Source organism: Panulirus ornatus, chromosome 11 (assembly GCF_036320965.1).
Source record: "Panulirus ornatus isolate Po-2019 chromosome 11, ASM3632096v1, whole genome shotgun sequence".
NCBI lineage: Eukaryota > Metazoa > Arthropoda > Malacostraca > Decapoda > Palinuridae > Panulirus > Panulirus ornatus.
Genome location: NC_092234.1, coordinates 72,151,192 through 72,168,647, shown reverse-complemented (window position 1 = coordinate 72,168,647; position 17,456 = coordinate 72,151,192). Strand labels below are relative to the sequence as shown.

General features: G+C 42.2%; 1 protein-coding gene across 17 annotated transcripts in view; it reads left to right on the top strand.

Annotated features, from left to right (window-relative positions):
- Positions 1-17,456, top strand: part of LOC139751634 (band 7 protein AGAP004871-like) — a 948,509-nt gene that overhangs the window by 873,865 nt on the left and 57,188 nt on the right. For all 17 annotated transcript variants that reach the window (XR_011713398.1, XR_011713399.1, XM_071667261.1 and 14 more), the window contains exons 6-7: positions 9,068-9,229; positions 10,948-11,113. Coding sequence is in view for 15 of the 17 variants with exons in the window: in XM_071667261.1 (XP_071523362.1) it covers positions 9,068-9,229; positions 10,948-11,113 (328 nt within the window). In the remaining 2 variants the exon portion in view is untranslated. The remainder of the gene's footprint in view (positions 1-9,067; positions 9,230-10,947; positions 11,114-17,456) is intronic.

Sequence of the window (17,456 nt, the reverse complement as noted above, 5' to 3'; positions counted from 1 at the left end):
TATTCGAGGAGACCATATCATGCACAGCAAGGAACCAAAAGGTAATTTAAGTAAGAAAAGACAAAAGATAACAGAGCTCAAAGAAGGCGTCATAACTCTTGTATCAGTAACACCACCACACAGATTACACATGCAATAACATGATGTATCAGTTGAAGCTGTTTTCCTGTGCTCCATATTACTGAGGCTTTACTAATGCAGCAAACTTACCAGATTGAAGGGCAAACCAGCTCCGGTGAGTGCACTACCCAAAGTGATATAATGTTCGCCGTAAGTAGCAGAACAATGGCAGTGATCACACGTCACCGGAACACACTTTTGATCACCTTCAGGTAATAGAAACTCTCACCCGAGTTATCTTCACATAGTAGACCGCGGGTGGATCCTACTGGGAGGAAAGTCGGGAGTGGGACGGAGGAGGTGAGGCCCTCCCCAGAAATGGCGTCACTATGAGCGACGAGTAATGCGATGTCCTGTATATGGCAGTCACTAATGACCCAGACACTAAGTAAGTCTGGGAGACAAGACCTCACGGAACTTTTACGTAGTCTTGTTCGCAGTCGAATACGAGAACTCCCTCAGCAACTACACTCGGCAGCAGATAAGGAATCAGTGAAACGACATTGCCCAAATTTATCCGACCGAGAGTAAGGCTTTAAACCAGAATTTGTCAATGTTTTGCCTTACTTCCCCTAGCAGCACAGCTCTGCACTTGTTATAAGAAGACTTCCGGAATAATCCCGGTTTGGAGGTTGTGTGTAGCGTCACTCACTCTTTTTTTCACTGGTATGGCCGGTGGATGGAGTCATTTTCCACCAGGCGTCTCTTAATAGTCATGAGGGTTATGCATGGTGTGTATCAGATGGAAGAGTTCAGAATGTATTACAGAACTACCAAGTCGGTTGGCCGGTTGTTTAAGCTTCAAATCTATTGACTGTCAGGGTCTTTAAGGTCGTCAACGTCGTTTTTACCACTAGTCGAAAACTCTGAACATCAAAGTGTTCAAGACCACATCGGCTTTCACTGCAAGAATGATCAATGTACCGCCAAGGTTCTGAAGCGGGGTTACTCAACATCTTTCTCACTAAACAATGTCAGGGAGTCAGTAACGTTGTCGCGTGTGTTTTTAGATAATGCAGTTGCTCTGATGGTATAAATTGTGGGGCAAAACCACGATATTTAAGCTTGATAAGCAACAGACTCCAGACCTGGATGAACTAGGATAACTTATATAGCGACATTTACATATCATGTATGTATGACTGAAATTTGTTGTGTGACCGCACGTCACAGTGAATATGAGGTAGGGTACTTAAGGTCACTATGTATGGTGCTGCAGTTTTAGGTAAATGATTGCTTGTTTAGGTACCTTCTTAGACAAAGAGATACTAAGAAAGTTGGGTATTACAGAAAATCTTTACCACAAGGATGACTAGGTGGAAAGATGTTTGGATGAACTAGTGTTTATACTGGTACATAAATGTATAGGTGATAATATTGGTATCTTGAGAGATATGTGCTGAGGCAAGTGAGCCTTTGTATGGACGTGTGCTTAGATAGATGATCACCTTGCAGGATGAATTCCTGGTGAGATGGGTACGTTTGCAAGTGAATACCTTGATAGCTGGTTTTCTTTAGTAGTTCGTTACTTAGAAAAGTGAAAATGGAGAGGTGAGTTCTTACATAAATGAATATTTACATAGATGAGCACCTAGATAAGTTGGTGATTATCTAGATACATACAAGGCTGCCTACAAGACGGTTATTCAGACAAAGGGGAACCTAGAAAGGTGGATGTCCAAAAGAATTAATGCCTGGACGAAGTTTATCAAACAGATAAGTCTTACACGTTACGTTCCTTAGATATTTGATTGCTTAAAGAGGTAGACTCCGAAGTGCCTAATTATATGGGACTTGTAATCATGGTAGGAACGTGAAAAACAGGCACTTAAATATTCAGTACACATGAAGTTAGCTTCCAAATGAAACAAATCATTGTACAGAGATATGATGGTCAAATGCAGATACCAGAAGATTTCATTTCAGAGGTGAATTTATACAGATATTCCATTACCTGAACACCCAGATTCAGGAAGTCATTATAACTGCAAGTGTAAGCTAGCCAGATCTGCATGTGCTGGAAGAAATCTAGTTGAAGTTATACTTGGCTGGAAGTTGAAGACGCATATATTTAGTGTGAATGTGAAGAAAAAGGTAAATAGTTAGAAATGGTAGTAGATTTGGTTTTATCAAAAGCAAACGTTACGATAGGAAAGTTCTATAAATTTTGAAAACGGGAGATGCCGCTGTATGCAGATGATATTACGGGAGATGCCGCTGTATGCAGATATCACGGGAGATGCCGCTGTTTGCAGATGATATTGTTCTGATGACGCGATGATGGGACAGGGGCGGTGAGAACCTTTATGGATCAGGAAGTATCTTTGGCAAGAAAAAAGCAATTACCTAATTTAAGGATTTTCTTTATCACGTGTGTGACTGAATTGGCAGAGGTGGAATTAGATCAGTTCTGAGAGTGACGAAAGGGCACCACAGTAGTGTACTGAGGAATTATTTATGAGACATTGGTTGTGCAGTGGCAGGCAAAGGTGGCCAGTTCCACACGTAAGTCTGAAACTAGTTTTTCTGAAGTATTGAGATTCTGTCAACCCACAGATTATTGACTTTAATGAAGATGATGACAGAGTAAACGTAAGTCACTGAGGAAGGATATAAGTGGAGAGTAGTAAAGAATACAATTACACACACACACACACACACACATAAGCATATATATATATATATATATATATATATATATATATATATATATATATATATATATATATATATATATATATATATATATATATATATATATGTATATATATATGTATATATATATATACATTCCTATGAGTCCACGGGGAAATGAAACACGATAAGTTCCCAAGTGCACTTTCGTGTAATAATCAGATCATCAGGGGAGATACAAGAAAGAAATATAGCTGATATACAACGAAGAGACGTAGCTAGGACGCCATTTGGTAAACACGTGATTGTCCAAGACAGACAACGAGCGTATCATAAACTTATTATGTTGACAAGAGGGGGAATTGTGTACAAATTTTATCAACAATAAAGCTATCCAATTTGTATAGACCTTCTCTAATATTAAAGTTAAGGTTCTTTGTGTATTTGATAATAGAAGATTCAATGATATTTCTCATGGTACTGGAGTTATAGAGATACCATTATTTCAGTCAATACAGTGATCGTAGTTTTTATACTATATTCATGTTGCTTAAGTCTAACAGAAAGATCCCTACCAGTCTCCTCAACATAAAACTTATCGCAATATCTACATGGCACTTTACAGATGCATCCAGGAGAATTTTCTGGTGAGTTCCTGATTCAGATATTCTTTATAATATTATTGTTGCTGAAGGCAACATTTACATTAAAGGATTTAAAATACCCTGCATCTTTCATTGATAAATCTCTTAAGTTAGCAAAGAAATCATTTTATAGAGTTTTCCCAAATCTCCCATTGACCCCAAGAACCTTTTAGTTCTCCTTTTTTATGATAATTTTACTATACTTCCAATGTTGCTTAAATCCTTTAATGTAAATGTTGCCTTCAGCAACAATAATACTATAAAGAGTATCTTAATCAGGAACTTACTAGAAAATTCTTCTGGATGCATCTATAAAGTGCCATGTTGAAATTGTGATAAATTTTATGTTGGGCAGACTGGTAAGGATCTTTGTTAGACTTAAGCAAGATGAATATGGCATAAGAACAGTACAAGAATCAAATGCCTTGTTTAATCACGTTAAAAACTATGATCATTGTAGTGACTGGAGTAATGCCATCTCTGTTGTTATTTAACTCCAGTACCACGAGATATATCATTGAATCTTCTATTATCAAATACATAAAGAATTTCAACCTTAATATCAGTGAAGGTCTATACAAATTGGATAGCTTAATTGTTGATAGAATTTGTAAACCATTCCCCTTCTTGTCCACATGATAAGTTTATGATACGCTCGTTGTGTCTTGGACAATCACGTGTTTACCAAATGGCGTCCTAGCTACGTCTCTTCGTTGCACATCAGCTAATCTATATTTCTTTTTGTATCTCCCCTGATGATCTGATTATTACACGAAAGTGCACCTGAGAACTTATCGTGTTTCATTCCCCCGTGGACTCATAGAAATATACTTGATCACGCGCAAAATTGTAATCCTTTCCAATATATATATATATATATATATATATATATATATATATATATATATATATATATATATATATATATATATATATATATATATATATAAAGAGAGAGAGAGAGAGAGAGAGAGAGAGAGAGAGAGAGATGGATAGTACCCAAGCCCATACATAGCTACAGAGACAAACATATAAAGACAAACATAACTCAGATAAATTTGCTGGAGTAAAAGACGAGACGGATTAAGGAAGCACTTGAGATGCACACTGCAGGAAGAGTGAGGATGAGCAGCTACTCGTGTGTGTTTGTGTGTGTGTGTGTGTGTGTGTGTGTGTGTACCGAGTCGGTGGTCCTGTGTGATATCATTAAACCTACAGTTCTAGTACTTGCTTCATGCCATTGTATTACTTCCTAGATTATGAATGGTTCGGCCTGGAGCCATCATGATCTGCGTGTTAGGAAAGAGGAAAGTTCTCTGATTTTTCAGTCAAGAAGGCAAAGAAAAGGTAAAAAGTGTAGGTTACTTGATTTCCCTTTTTTTACCTCCCAAATCCATTATTTTTCATTATATATATATATATATATATATATATATATATATATATATATATATATATATATATATATATATATATATATATATATATATTTCTTCCTGCTGCATTTACTTTTTTGCGAATCCACTTCTTTCAGTCTCAGTTGCGGTGTATTCTTGCTTTTCAAGCCAAATTTCTACACAGAGTTCTAAAACGTGTACATTTCTTTTACAGGCATTCAGTAAGTACACAGGTTCCCATAGAGTCCTTAGAGTGGCGAGAAGACCAGGGTGTGTGGATAACCTCGAACATCTAGCGGCTGTAGGCTATATATACGCTAACCATCGACCCGGATACACACCAAAATTTTCCACATCTGTTGCATTTGCCCCATAGTTATCGGCGATTTGAAAACCTAGATAGCTAATGGAATATCCAATGCTATCATGAACTCAAGGGAAATCTTAGATCTATCTCGATGTATCTAGATAGATAGACATACATTGACTACATTAAGTTTAAGAATAGACCTGAATGGTCACTGGTACATTCCTTAAGTATAATGATAAGAATTATGGTTAATGATCGGGTCCTCAGAGGATTCAGGACTTATGAGAGCCAACATTCACTTGTCAGTAGTACAACAGGATTGTAACCTCCCGTTGTCCTGAACCAGTGTGGTCGTGCATGTCATGCGCTCTTGTGTCTTTCCATACTGTTATTATTCCAGTATGAACTACTGATATCTTGAGCACGACGGTACGACCCTTGAGCACGACAATACGACCCTTGAGCACGATATCACGACTTGTGGGTATGATGGCCTGGCAACAGGTCAAATCAAAGGCCACGCCATTCAGGCAAGGTTCGTACCGTCATGCTCCAGGGCCTTATCGTGGTGATGAAGGGTCGTTCTGTGGTGCTCACAGATGTCAGCAACTTGAAGGTGAATGGAAGTTACCTCTAATTGACATTGACATATGATTCCAGATCCAGTTTGAGTAAATAGCATATTTCGGAATGCAGAGCAGTAGAGTTCGAACGAGGCATTATCGTGAATGATAGTTGATGATGGGAGTCTCTGGTGCTTTATCATTAAAGAGTTCGATGCCAGACGACTCCTTTTCCCTCTTTGTATCTATGCAACCCGAATGTATCATTATTTATTTTTGTTTTCATGTTTCTCATTGTATATCTCATGAATTTTTATGCATGCCAAGTGACCTTCTTCGGCATGGCATCAATTTTTCATCTGTCTGCAGCTTCGTTGTGAGTAACCGGCTCGCCACATCACTACCACTCAGCTCTGTCGATAGATACACCCAGATGATCACATGACACTTACATACATACGTACACACCGACTAGGAAGGTTAACATATGTAAGCGAGTCTTATTTTGCACGAGTGAAATTAGGGTTTTTCTCTACCCACCAAACGTATGATACGTTCAGTCAGCATGGTTTACTATATATCTCACAACTTATGTAAACCTCTGTTTAAACGGCTCCTTTTAATAATGCAAATAACCGGTGTTCAAAATTAGCCAAAGCTGAACGCTTTTGACTGAACGGATGTTCATCAACTTGAATAAATTCCAGTGAATGGACTGCTCGAGATCTGAGCAGGTTGTGTGTGTGTATGTGTGTGCTTGTGTGTGTGTGTGTGTGTGTGTGTGTGTGCGCGTCTCTGTGTGTGTCTGGGTGTCTGTGTGCACTGTTGCGCTACATGTCTTTCATGGTCTCTCAGCTGTGTGAGGAAGTTGTCTAAGGCAGTTATGTAAGTTAGACTAAACTTCCTGCACAGTTACATATAACATCTGTCTCAAAGCATCTTTTTCCCAGTAGTGTTTTTTATCTAACTTTCTTCAACAAGTTTGTGAGGCAGTTTTTCACCAGCTTGCCTCAAGCAGTTGTCATAAACACCACCTCGTGTTAACATGTTAAGGTGACAGTTTACAGCTTCCGACAGCTGAACCACTAACGTATGCTAGCTGTCCCTCAGCTGGCCCAGGGAACTCTCCCAGCTAACAAACTGGCAGGTGCTAGTTAGCTTTCATGTAACTGCCTCAGTTGCCTATCACAAGTAGAGATCTCCTGCGATTGGTACAGTTATCCCCACGGTAATTGTTCATAGAGTCAAGACGACTCTCTCAGACATCTGTTCCAACAACTAGTCTGAGGTAAGTACCTCAGCTCGTTATTGTCTCAGATGAACGTCTTGACCAGACAGTCCTGGTAAATGTCTTAGTCAGTTTTCTCAGTCACTCTCCTAAAACCAATTCCCCAGATGTCCCAGGGAAGGAGCTTTAGAAAACTGTATCAGAGAACTAATGCGAAAATGAAAAAAAAAATAATAATCTCACCTCAAATTGTCATACTCAGCTGAGTGACCTGACTGAGACATGAACTGTGGGCTGAGCACAGACAGACGTGAGAAGCAACAGCAGCACAAACACACACACACACACACACACACACACACACACACACACACACACAAACACACACACACACACACACACACACACATACACAAACACACACACACACACACACACACACACACACACACACACATGCACCAAGTACTGCAGATCCAGGCCAGAGGGTGAGGTATAGCAGCCGTACCCTGAGAACTTAATAGCATGGAATTGGATCTTTTGTGGTGCTGATCCAGGACCACAGAGGCTCACTGAACACAATGTAGATACCAATCCACTTACCACACACGGTACACACCTCCGCCGCAGCCACTGATTCACAAAAAAATAAACTATAAATAAAACGCCGAATTCTGAAACTGCATTCGGGAGTGGTCTATCTGGTCACCGGAAGTGTGACATTATGTCTGGATGTCGAACACTAGTGTTGTGTACAAATGTCACACATTACCACTCTCTCCAAGTGTCACACACTGGTATCATATCAAGCGTCAAACATTGGCGTTATGTCCAAGAGTGTCACGCACTGGCATCCTTTCCAAGTGTCACACACACGTATTATGTCAGTGTCAGACACATTTATAAGACCAAATCACTGATCGTTAAAAGATTTCCCTTGTAATCGACTTTCCCTCCCAACACTTCAGGTAACGAGCAATAACATGTGTTGATCAAATCATATACAGTAGAAGCAGGACTGAGAAATCAGAACATTTTGATCTTATTCCGACCGTTGATCTATGGTCTTTACTCCTCCTTAAAAGATAAAAGTTTCAGATTATTTGTATTCAGCAGTTGAGAAGCTTTAACTTCTCCACTGAAACGTAGAATTCAAACATTTACTACACTTAACTAGTCTTGGTGTGTAAGACCCGTCTCCAGACACGCATTCAGAACGGATTTAGAATTCGGTGTTGAGCGATGAAGCCACAAACACCTCACTGATCACCACACACTCACCATCTGACCACCACACACTCACGATGTACGAACACTGACCACCACACACTCACCATCTGACCACCACACACTCACCATCTGACCACCACACACTCACCATCTGACCACCACACACTCACGATGTACGAACACTGACCACCACACACTCACGATCTGACCTCCACACACTCACGATCTGACCACCACACACTCACGATGTACGAACACTCTTGGGAATCTGCCTGCACGGTGAGTGCCTGTGTGGAGGGGGGATGGGTGATAGGGTGGGTGTGTGATAGTGGGCAACCTGGAGTGAAGATGAGGAGAGCAGAGAGAGAGAGAGAGAGAGAGAGAGAGAGAGAGAGAGAGAGAGAATACTTCTTGAATTTCTTGAATTGCATGACCCATTGCTCATGTTGCATGGTAAGTGCATGATGTTATTGTTACCATGATAGATGGAGAGTTCCGTACAGATTTAAGTAGTTTTTTAACTGATAATATTGTCATTAAGAAAAATGATACAATTACTATTATTATCATCATGATTATCATTACCTTTTAGTGACTTGGCTTTGCTACAAAGATCATCTAATGACCTACATTTGTTCAGCTCATTACAGTCAAATAATACAGTCTTGCTTCAGAGCTTCAGCCATATCAACAACTTGCCAAAGTGTCAATTGCATCACCTCTAAAGCTAAATTGTTCCTTCTGCTTTTTATCTCTAAAAGATAAATCATGGGGCAAAGATAACAAAATTGTGCTTGCTTTCAGAGAGTGCAGGAAGCACACACACACACACACATACACACACACATGCGCGCGCGCACACACACACCCACAGCTGTGTAGCCCTGTGGCCGGGAACCATAGTGTCTTGTCTAACGCCCATCCCACACCCCGACCCACAGCCATTCGACACGCTTGCTGGCCGCCACCACCCTCAGGAATGTCCTGGGGACCCGCAACCTGGCCGAGATCCTGAGCGAGCGCGAGTCCATCTCGGCCACCATGCAGAGCTCCCTGGATGACGCCACTGACCCCTGGGGAGTCAAGGTGGAACGTGTCGAAATGTGAGTTGCTCAGGTTATGTGGCTTGTTATCATCTCCACTTGTAAGGTAACACCATCAGGTGAGGCAAATAAACTTACACACACCCTGTGTTTACCTCCTTCAGTCATTTGTATTCATCGCAGGTTCACTTTCTTGAAAGAGTCCTGATTTTATTCCAGAATCCTTCTTCCAGGAGTTCCTTTAACTCCAAGGCTGCGCTACATTCAATAACAGGGAAACGATGGACTCTTTTGGAGTGAGAAGTTACTCGACGGTCCTGTACGTCCTTCCGTCGACAGACGATGATACAGTCTGGCTGAGAGAGACTCTTCCCTCGTGATGTAACTCTTATGTGTACCAGACATGTTCATGACTATTGAATAACATTAAGAAAGTGGTGGACTTATGACAATATATGTATTATGAATTGTACAAAATGTATTAGATATTTTTGATAGGGAAATAACTACCAAGAATGCTTAGAGAGTTGGGAGAGTACATTACTAATATTTAAACAAAAGAAATGTCTATTTCATAGAGCAAAATGTAGGGACGCTTTATGGGAAAGCGCAGACTGTAGATTACATCACCTTATTGTAGTAAGTGCCTCCAAGACCGTGCGATTTGGTAGCAAAGGTAGAGTGGCTTGGAAGAGATGATTATGAGAAGCTAATGGCAGTTTAGGAGAGTGTGAGAAATGAGGAAGTTGAGAGTAAATGTAAATACACACACACACACACACACACACACACACGCACACATACATGCACCACGTACTGCAGATCCAGGCCAGAGGGTGAGGTACAGCAGCCGTACCCTGAGAACTTATAGCATGGAATTGGATCTTTTTCCGGTGCTGATGCAAGACCACAGAGGATCACTCAACACCATGTAGATACCTTCCCACTTACCACATACCATACACACCAGGTGCACCAGGAGATGAAAAAGGATGGTTTAAGAGTAAGTTTGAGGTGGAGAGCATCTCGAGAAAGAAGAGCGCTTTACATACCTGGGATTGGAATCGGCAACGTACAGGACCATGGAAGTTGACGTGAATCATGTGCTGGTATAAGGGGTCTTGGCGTCCTACAGGTTCAACTAAGTGTTTGTTAGAAAAGTCACTGTCTGTCTGTTAGGACAGAGATGGGTATGTTGGAGGGTATGGTGCCGTATGGTTGAGTCTAAGATCTTGAATACAGAAGAATGGAAGACGAAGGAAGTGTTGGAAATGAACTACCTGAGGGCAATGAGATGGACTGAGTATGTAAGATAAATGTGGTGGTTGGTGCAGTCTGACTGAGAGAGCAGACAAAGGGATTTTAAAATGGTTTGGTCGTATGGAGAGGATCAGTGAAGTTTCGGTAGTGTGTGTGTGTATGTGGTTGTGTGTGTGTGTAAAATGGTACGTGACAAAAACATTTTATCTTTACCACCACTGGAGAATGATCTTTGGTTACAGTTTTTTCTTGTTTCATGATGACGGGTTTCGACCGTGTTACGGTAGATTGTTACAACTGAGTCCTCATGTTCACCATGTTACCTGTGAACCTAACCTCATGATACCCCTGAATGTAACCAATATAAACTTGTGTTATCTCTGACTCTAGCCCTAGGTTACCAATGGTTGTAACCAGTGTGTTACATATGATTGTAACCTGTGTAACCCTACGTTGTCCTTGGCTGTAATCACTATACCATGTGTTATTGGTAAACTGTAACCCATATACCCTTGCAGCAAGGATGTGCGCCTGCCAGTGCAGCTACAGCGAGCCATGGCAGCTGAGGCCGAGGCGGCGAGGGAGGCCCGTGCCAAGGTGATCGCCGCCGAGGGTGAGCAGCGAGCCTCCAGGGCTCTCAAGGAAGCTGCCGAAGTCATCAACGAATCCCCAGCTGCTCTCCAGGTACATCTCGGCCTTTCCCTACCTCTTCCTCAGTCCCCTCCCTCCCCTCCCACTCACCCCACGATCCGACAGATAGCCTGCCCCCCCCCCCCCCTCTCTCTCTCTCTCTTCCTCCCCTCTCTAACTGTAGCCAAGCTAGACCTGTAACCTCCGCTTCAGGAGGGCCGCGCCCCTCACACTGGCTGAAGCACCTCGCTGCCTGCCTAACCCCGGCGTATCTCCCGAGACAAGTTGTGTATACCTTAGGAGTCATTAGTGTGGTCATTGAGTCTATGTAGGGAATGTCCCTGAGTTAGTTTAGCTACATCTTCAAGGGTATCTAGACGCATGAACTGCTTTTCAGTAGACAAACAATAGTGAAGATATGCAACTTGTTGTAGGAGGCTCGGAGAATAAACTACCCTTACCTGAAGGAGAACATCACTATGGATTTACATGATTTAAAATACAGAATGCTTAGAAAACGTAGAAATAATTGTTTAAAAGATCCTCAAAGCTATTGCTGTAACAGATCATAAAGACTTAAGTATCGAGTTTCAATCCTTGCAAATGACGACAAGCCACACTTTATGATCAAGTTAGTGAGGCAGGCGAGCGTGGAGGTCAGGGTGGCCAGTGTGAGTGGTGACTAGGCTGCCATGTCAACGTCCACGGCCAGATGTCGCCTTGTCCCTGCCCAACTGTTCCAGCTTCATGCTTCTGTATCTTAGACTGGGTCATGATGCCCGTCTGCGTATGACAGTCTCTATATATATCTCTATATACGTATATATATCACCTCTTCCTCCTTCCCTTCCTGTGTCTGTACCGGTGTGCGAGCTATTTGTGAGTGGTGAAGGGGTCTTGCAGGTCGACACAACTCTGCCTGGCTGGTACACCCACACGCCTGGGGGTAGAGAGGAGTCCGTGGGGAGTCCAGGGCTGCACTGGGAACCGCAGGAGAGGAGGTATCCTACCCCCCGACCACGGGAACCTCCCCTCCCAACCTCTGTATCACCATCATTCCCAGATTACACAGGAGCTCAGGAGTCGCGGGAACCCCCCTTCCCCCCCAAAAAAAACCAACCCCCCATTTCAGAGAACATGGATCAGTGTTCTAAAGAACAGCACAAGAGGAACTATATCACTGCACAGAATTTCATTTAGTTCACTAATTATGTTTGTGTTCTTTAATTGGGAATGGTGAGGCTCCTGCTGGAGGGGATGAAGATGTGGCAGGGGCAGCAGGTCTGGCGGGACACTTGTGGTTGGACGGTGTCAGGGGTCAACCCAAGTGCCAGGGATCAACCCGAGTGCCAGGGGTCAACTCGTGTGGCTGGACGGTGCCGGAGATTAACCCGTGTGTAAGGATCTTACGGATACGGAGACGTGATTCTTGCATGGAACCTCCTACTGCAGGAGGATGTCCATATCTTGTCCTGGATACATACCCTGTCCTTAGGCTGTGTGAATGATGCAAGTCCTACAGCTGGGATTCTTGGGGAAAAGACGAACACTGTACAGTGGAAGGGAACCAGTAGATCTCACTTTCACTATGTAGATGCGTAGCCAAGAGGCTCTTGAGCAGGATATAAACGTTGTTGACAATGAAGGATTCACGGGGGTGGTGAGAGTGAGAAAGAAATATAGACGCATCGTGGAACCTTTCACAACCCTGCAGTGTTAATACTGGAGATACTCGTCTACAGCAGACTGGTTTTTTTTTTTTCAAAAAAGTTTTTGTCAGAGATTGAGAGGACTGGTGAAAGTCGGAGTGTCGCGAGATCTGTGTGATGAAGCGAAAGTTTTTGACCCGTTTTTCAACCGATGTGTAAACAGTTTGTAGTGAAATGACGTCATTCGTGTGATCTTCAGGATAGAGGATGTGTTCCTCCTTGAGTAACAGTGATTATGTGTGCTTTAGGAAGTCCCTGGATGTTCCTACAAGAAAGCTGCAACGCCATGGAAAATGATATTGTTCTTTTATAAAGGAAAGGATATTTGGTTTGTGTGATTAGATGAAAACATTTTCTTGAGGTTCGGTCGTGTGTATGTGTTTACCTGAAACTTGTAACTGTTATTTTTCTATAGAAACGAAACATTTGTCAGGGAGGTGATGTTTCTTTCTTTGCTCGAAGGCCGAAGATGATCATGAAGAATGTGTTGTTCATAAGTGAGAACAGTGTTGGCTTTAAGGGAATAGGTTTTATTAAATCAGGGAGGATACGTAGTCCAGTATGTAAGAGAGCAGGACAATTCCTCACTCAAAGAAAAATATACATTAAAGGATGATGTGTAGCACTGTGATCACCAGGCTGTGTGGTGATGTATTGTGCATGTTGCAGAAGAGGTGAGGAGTTAACCCAGAGAGGGTTGCTAAGATCACTTCTGAACGCGTCCGAAATCGAACCTAGGTCATACAATTATAGACGCCGGTGTTCTTCCCTGTGCACCACGGCGTTCCTAGTGTGTCACGTGAACGTCGCGTCAGAGGAGTCGAAAAGATAAGTGTGTTAACGAAATCTCAGCGAATCTTAACAGTGTGATGATAATCAAACAGATCTTGTGGTATACATAAGATGTTAGAAGCACCATGAGAAGGACCAGGACAAGTCCAGCGTCACACAGAGTCATGCAACTTCCTGTTATCAAAGTAAGGTTTAGTTGAGGGTTGTCCAGGTAACAATTATTTGTTTTTCATTCTACCAAGTTTTGTCTCTATCATTCACATTTAAATCAATATCAAATTAGAATAACATTTTGGATAATTATGATTTGGAGGTTCGGATTATCATAACGAGATATTGTATTATTGGAGATCGAAGACCAGCGTCTGATTCGTTTATCAAAGACACTCGGGTGTTGATTTTGTGGAAATGGAAACAATTCAGGTTATCATGCTTGCAGTAGATGTTTCCTTCATGGCGGTGGTTCCCAGACCCAAGGTCGATACCCAGAGAGAGTCGCTAGGATGTTGCTGAGAGTTGCTGTACGGTGTCGGGGAACAAAAAATATATTGTTGGTAAAAAATATGAAATATTACTATCATACTTACTTGATGAAACTGGGAAATTACGAGGAATTACGAAAATGCTGGCAATAGTAGATTGGGTTCGGATGAAGCCTGTATAAACTTGACACGCGTTCGAATTAGTCATGGATTATATTGGTAGGCCAAGTGACCCAGTTGCGCGTGAAACCTGACGCTCCTCCTTCAGTATCGATGTTTCCATATGCGAGGATTCGGCGGGAGAGCCTGCTCGGAGGATGTATGATCGTATGGCCTACAACACAAAAATGTGGTCATTGGTAAGGATATGTATGACCCCTTCTAAGGCAACATAACTAGACATGTTTCCCACGAACGCGTGTTTCACCAGTTTTTTGTAACTAGCGCCCTGCTTACGTGTGTTGTGTCTGTGCGTGTGACTGTTGTATGAACAATATAGTGTCACGTACATAGTGTATTTATAAATCAGCCCTTTAGGTCACCAGCCAAAAAAGAAAAAAAAAAGTGCATGGGATCGCAATCAAAATGTTTGGGAAACTGAGGAAGGGTTTCAAAATCGTCTTGTTGATTTATGTTCAGCAAACACGTTTACTGCTGACGTGGGACACAAGGTTGTTTACGCACAAAACCCGAGGCTGCAGGATGCAATGATAATGAGATGTTCACGATTTGCATGGACGGTCATTTAGCTACGGATTTTTCTTATTCTTCAAGGTGACATTTTAGATGGTTAGCACTCTATCATAGATTATAAAATTTTTCAAAAAGAATATCTAATTAAGGTTTTGAAGTCAGTACTAATTAACATATACGTAAATGATTACAAGAGATGCTCTTATGTCGACCATATAGTTGGCCATATAGGGTTAAACCTGAATGGATGGCTGGTGAGGGAGAGTGAATGAGTCACATGAGTGGGGTCCCGTCACTTATGAAAATGGACCTAGGGTGTTTGGTTTGAGACCCTGGGGAGGCCACAGTCCTCTGCGCAGTAAGTATTGATGGAGCCATTATCTGAATTTAAATCCCATTGTAGAAGGCGACATGTAAGCGTCGCCTTGTGTGTGTGGCTCACGTTTTGCAGCTAGACCATGGAGGGGCATCTGGTGAACGTCCCTCACGAGTGGGTCAGTCTCAGAGTGGAGGAACCTCTGTCTTATATAGCTTCTCATTTGCTTCCACTGCTCGCACTTGCAGCCCCTCGCCGGGGCTCACCGCCGACCAAACTCTGCACACAGTTAATGCACATCACTGCACTACACCGCCGCTCTACTTGAAAAGCTGAACTTGAAAACCTACTGCCGTAGGTGTGTACATAAGGCCACCTTAGCGTAGCTCATGCATCTTCCAATATATATACATATATATATATATATATATATATATATATATATATATATATATATATATATATATATATATATATATATATATATATATATATATATATATATATAAAGCCTATAATATTTCCCTTTTGGGTCGTGCTTTCCACAAGACCAGTCGCCTGCTCGTTTGTAAAAGAAGATTTGTAAAGTTACATAGCAAAGGTTTGAGTGGCTAACGACCTTGTAAAGTCGGGCAAATGGCAGGAATGTTTAACCCGGTCATGTGTCAGTGTCACCAAACATCGTAACGGAGGAAGAATGACCTGTCGTCCTCGGCCCACCAGTCATTACTTGTAGTTCCTGCGCTACATCCTATGTGACGTCACTGAAGTCGTTCGAGGAGACAGATTCCCTAAACCCGTGTGTCTCGTGGAGACGACGTAAACATCTCGGGGATAAGAGTCCAGTCATTGACCGGAGGAAGGTTGAGGCGGCCGAGTCAGGCAGCAAAACGCTACTCTAACCTTCAGTCTTCTGGTTGTGACCGCGTGAGTGCCACTACATGCCGTCATCTGTCACCAGCACGAGCCAATCGTCTGGCAAACATCTCACTGTTGAGGACGTTTGCCGTTGAGTGGAGGAGCGACGCCGGCATGTGAGCCTCCAGCTCAGGCCAAAGGCACTAATTACCTCCATAAGATCATATTTCACAGAAATTTCCATTCAGACGCCTGGAATCAAGTCAGAGAAAGACTTTTAACAGTTGGCACCTTACAATAGAACCAAATGCTGGACGTGTGCCAAGCCCGAGTGGGAATCTCTCTCTCTCTCTCTCTCTCTCTCTCTCTCTCTCTCTCTCTCGGTGTCTGTGTATTAGTATAATGGACGAATCTTCAGGGTGTTCATAAGAGAGTTGTATGTTGCCGCCTTCTTAATGAAGACGTATGACTCATTATTTACCTCTGGAAAGACTTAAAAATCTCAAATTTTCGTTCATTTGCGAAACTTTTAAAATATTTATGAAAATATTCATAGCTTTGAGAGACGACGGTCTTCCCCAGTGTCATATGGGTGGTATGTGACACAGTCCCATGTCGTAACACACTGTGTGACATACTGGCGACGTAACGTGGATACACACTGTGGCAACACCTCAAGTGATGCTCGCACTCTTACAATGCACATGACACACTGATGACTGGTGAGGTATTAGTGGCCGGTGTGGGGCAGTTGATGAGATGTGGTGTGGCGGTAACGCTTGAAGATGACACACAGTTAACGTGACACTAATGACACTATCCAGTAATACTGATAAAATGTGAGGTGACATTGGTGATAAACCCTGGTGAAACACCATGTGACGTTGATGATAAACCCTGGTGAAACACTATGTGACGTTGATGATAAACCCTAATGAAACACCATGTGACGTTGGCGATAAAAAGTGATGAAACACCATATGACGTTGATGATAATCCCAGGTGAAACACCATATGATGTTGATGATAAACTCTGATGAAACACCATGTGACATTAACGATAAACCCTGGTGAAATACCATATGACGTTGATGATAAACCCTGGTGAAACACCATGTGACGTTAATGATAAATCCTGGTGAAACACCCTTTGGCGTTGATGATAAACCCTGATGAAACACCATATGACGTTGGCGATAAACCCGAATGAAACACCATATGACATTGATGATAAACCCTGTTGAAACACCATATGACGTTGATGATAAACCCTGGTGAAACACCAGGTGGCACCTATGATAAGCCCTAATGATACACCAATTGAAACTAGTGATAACCCTTGGTGAAACAGCATGTGATACAAGTGATAAACTTTGCTGAAACATCAGGTGACACCAACGATAAACCTCATGAAACACCAAGTAGGGAACACAAGTGATACACCAATGATAAGCACTGATGAAAAACCAGATGATACTAAGTATAAATCCTGGTGAAATACCAGGTGGCACTAGTGATAAACCCTAATGAAATACCAAGTGAGACTA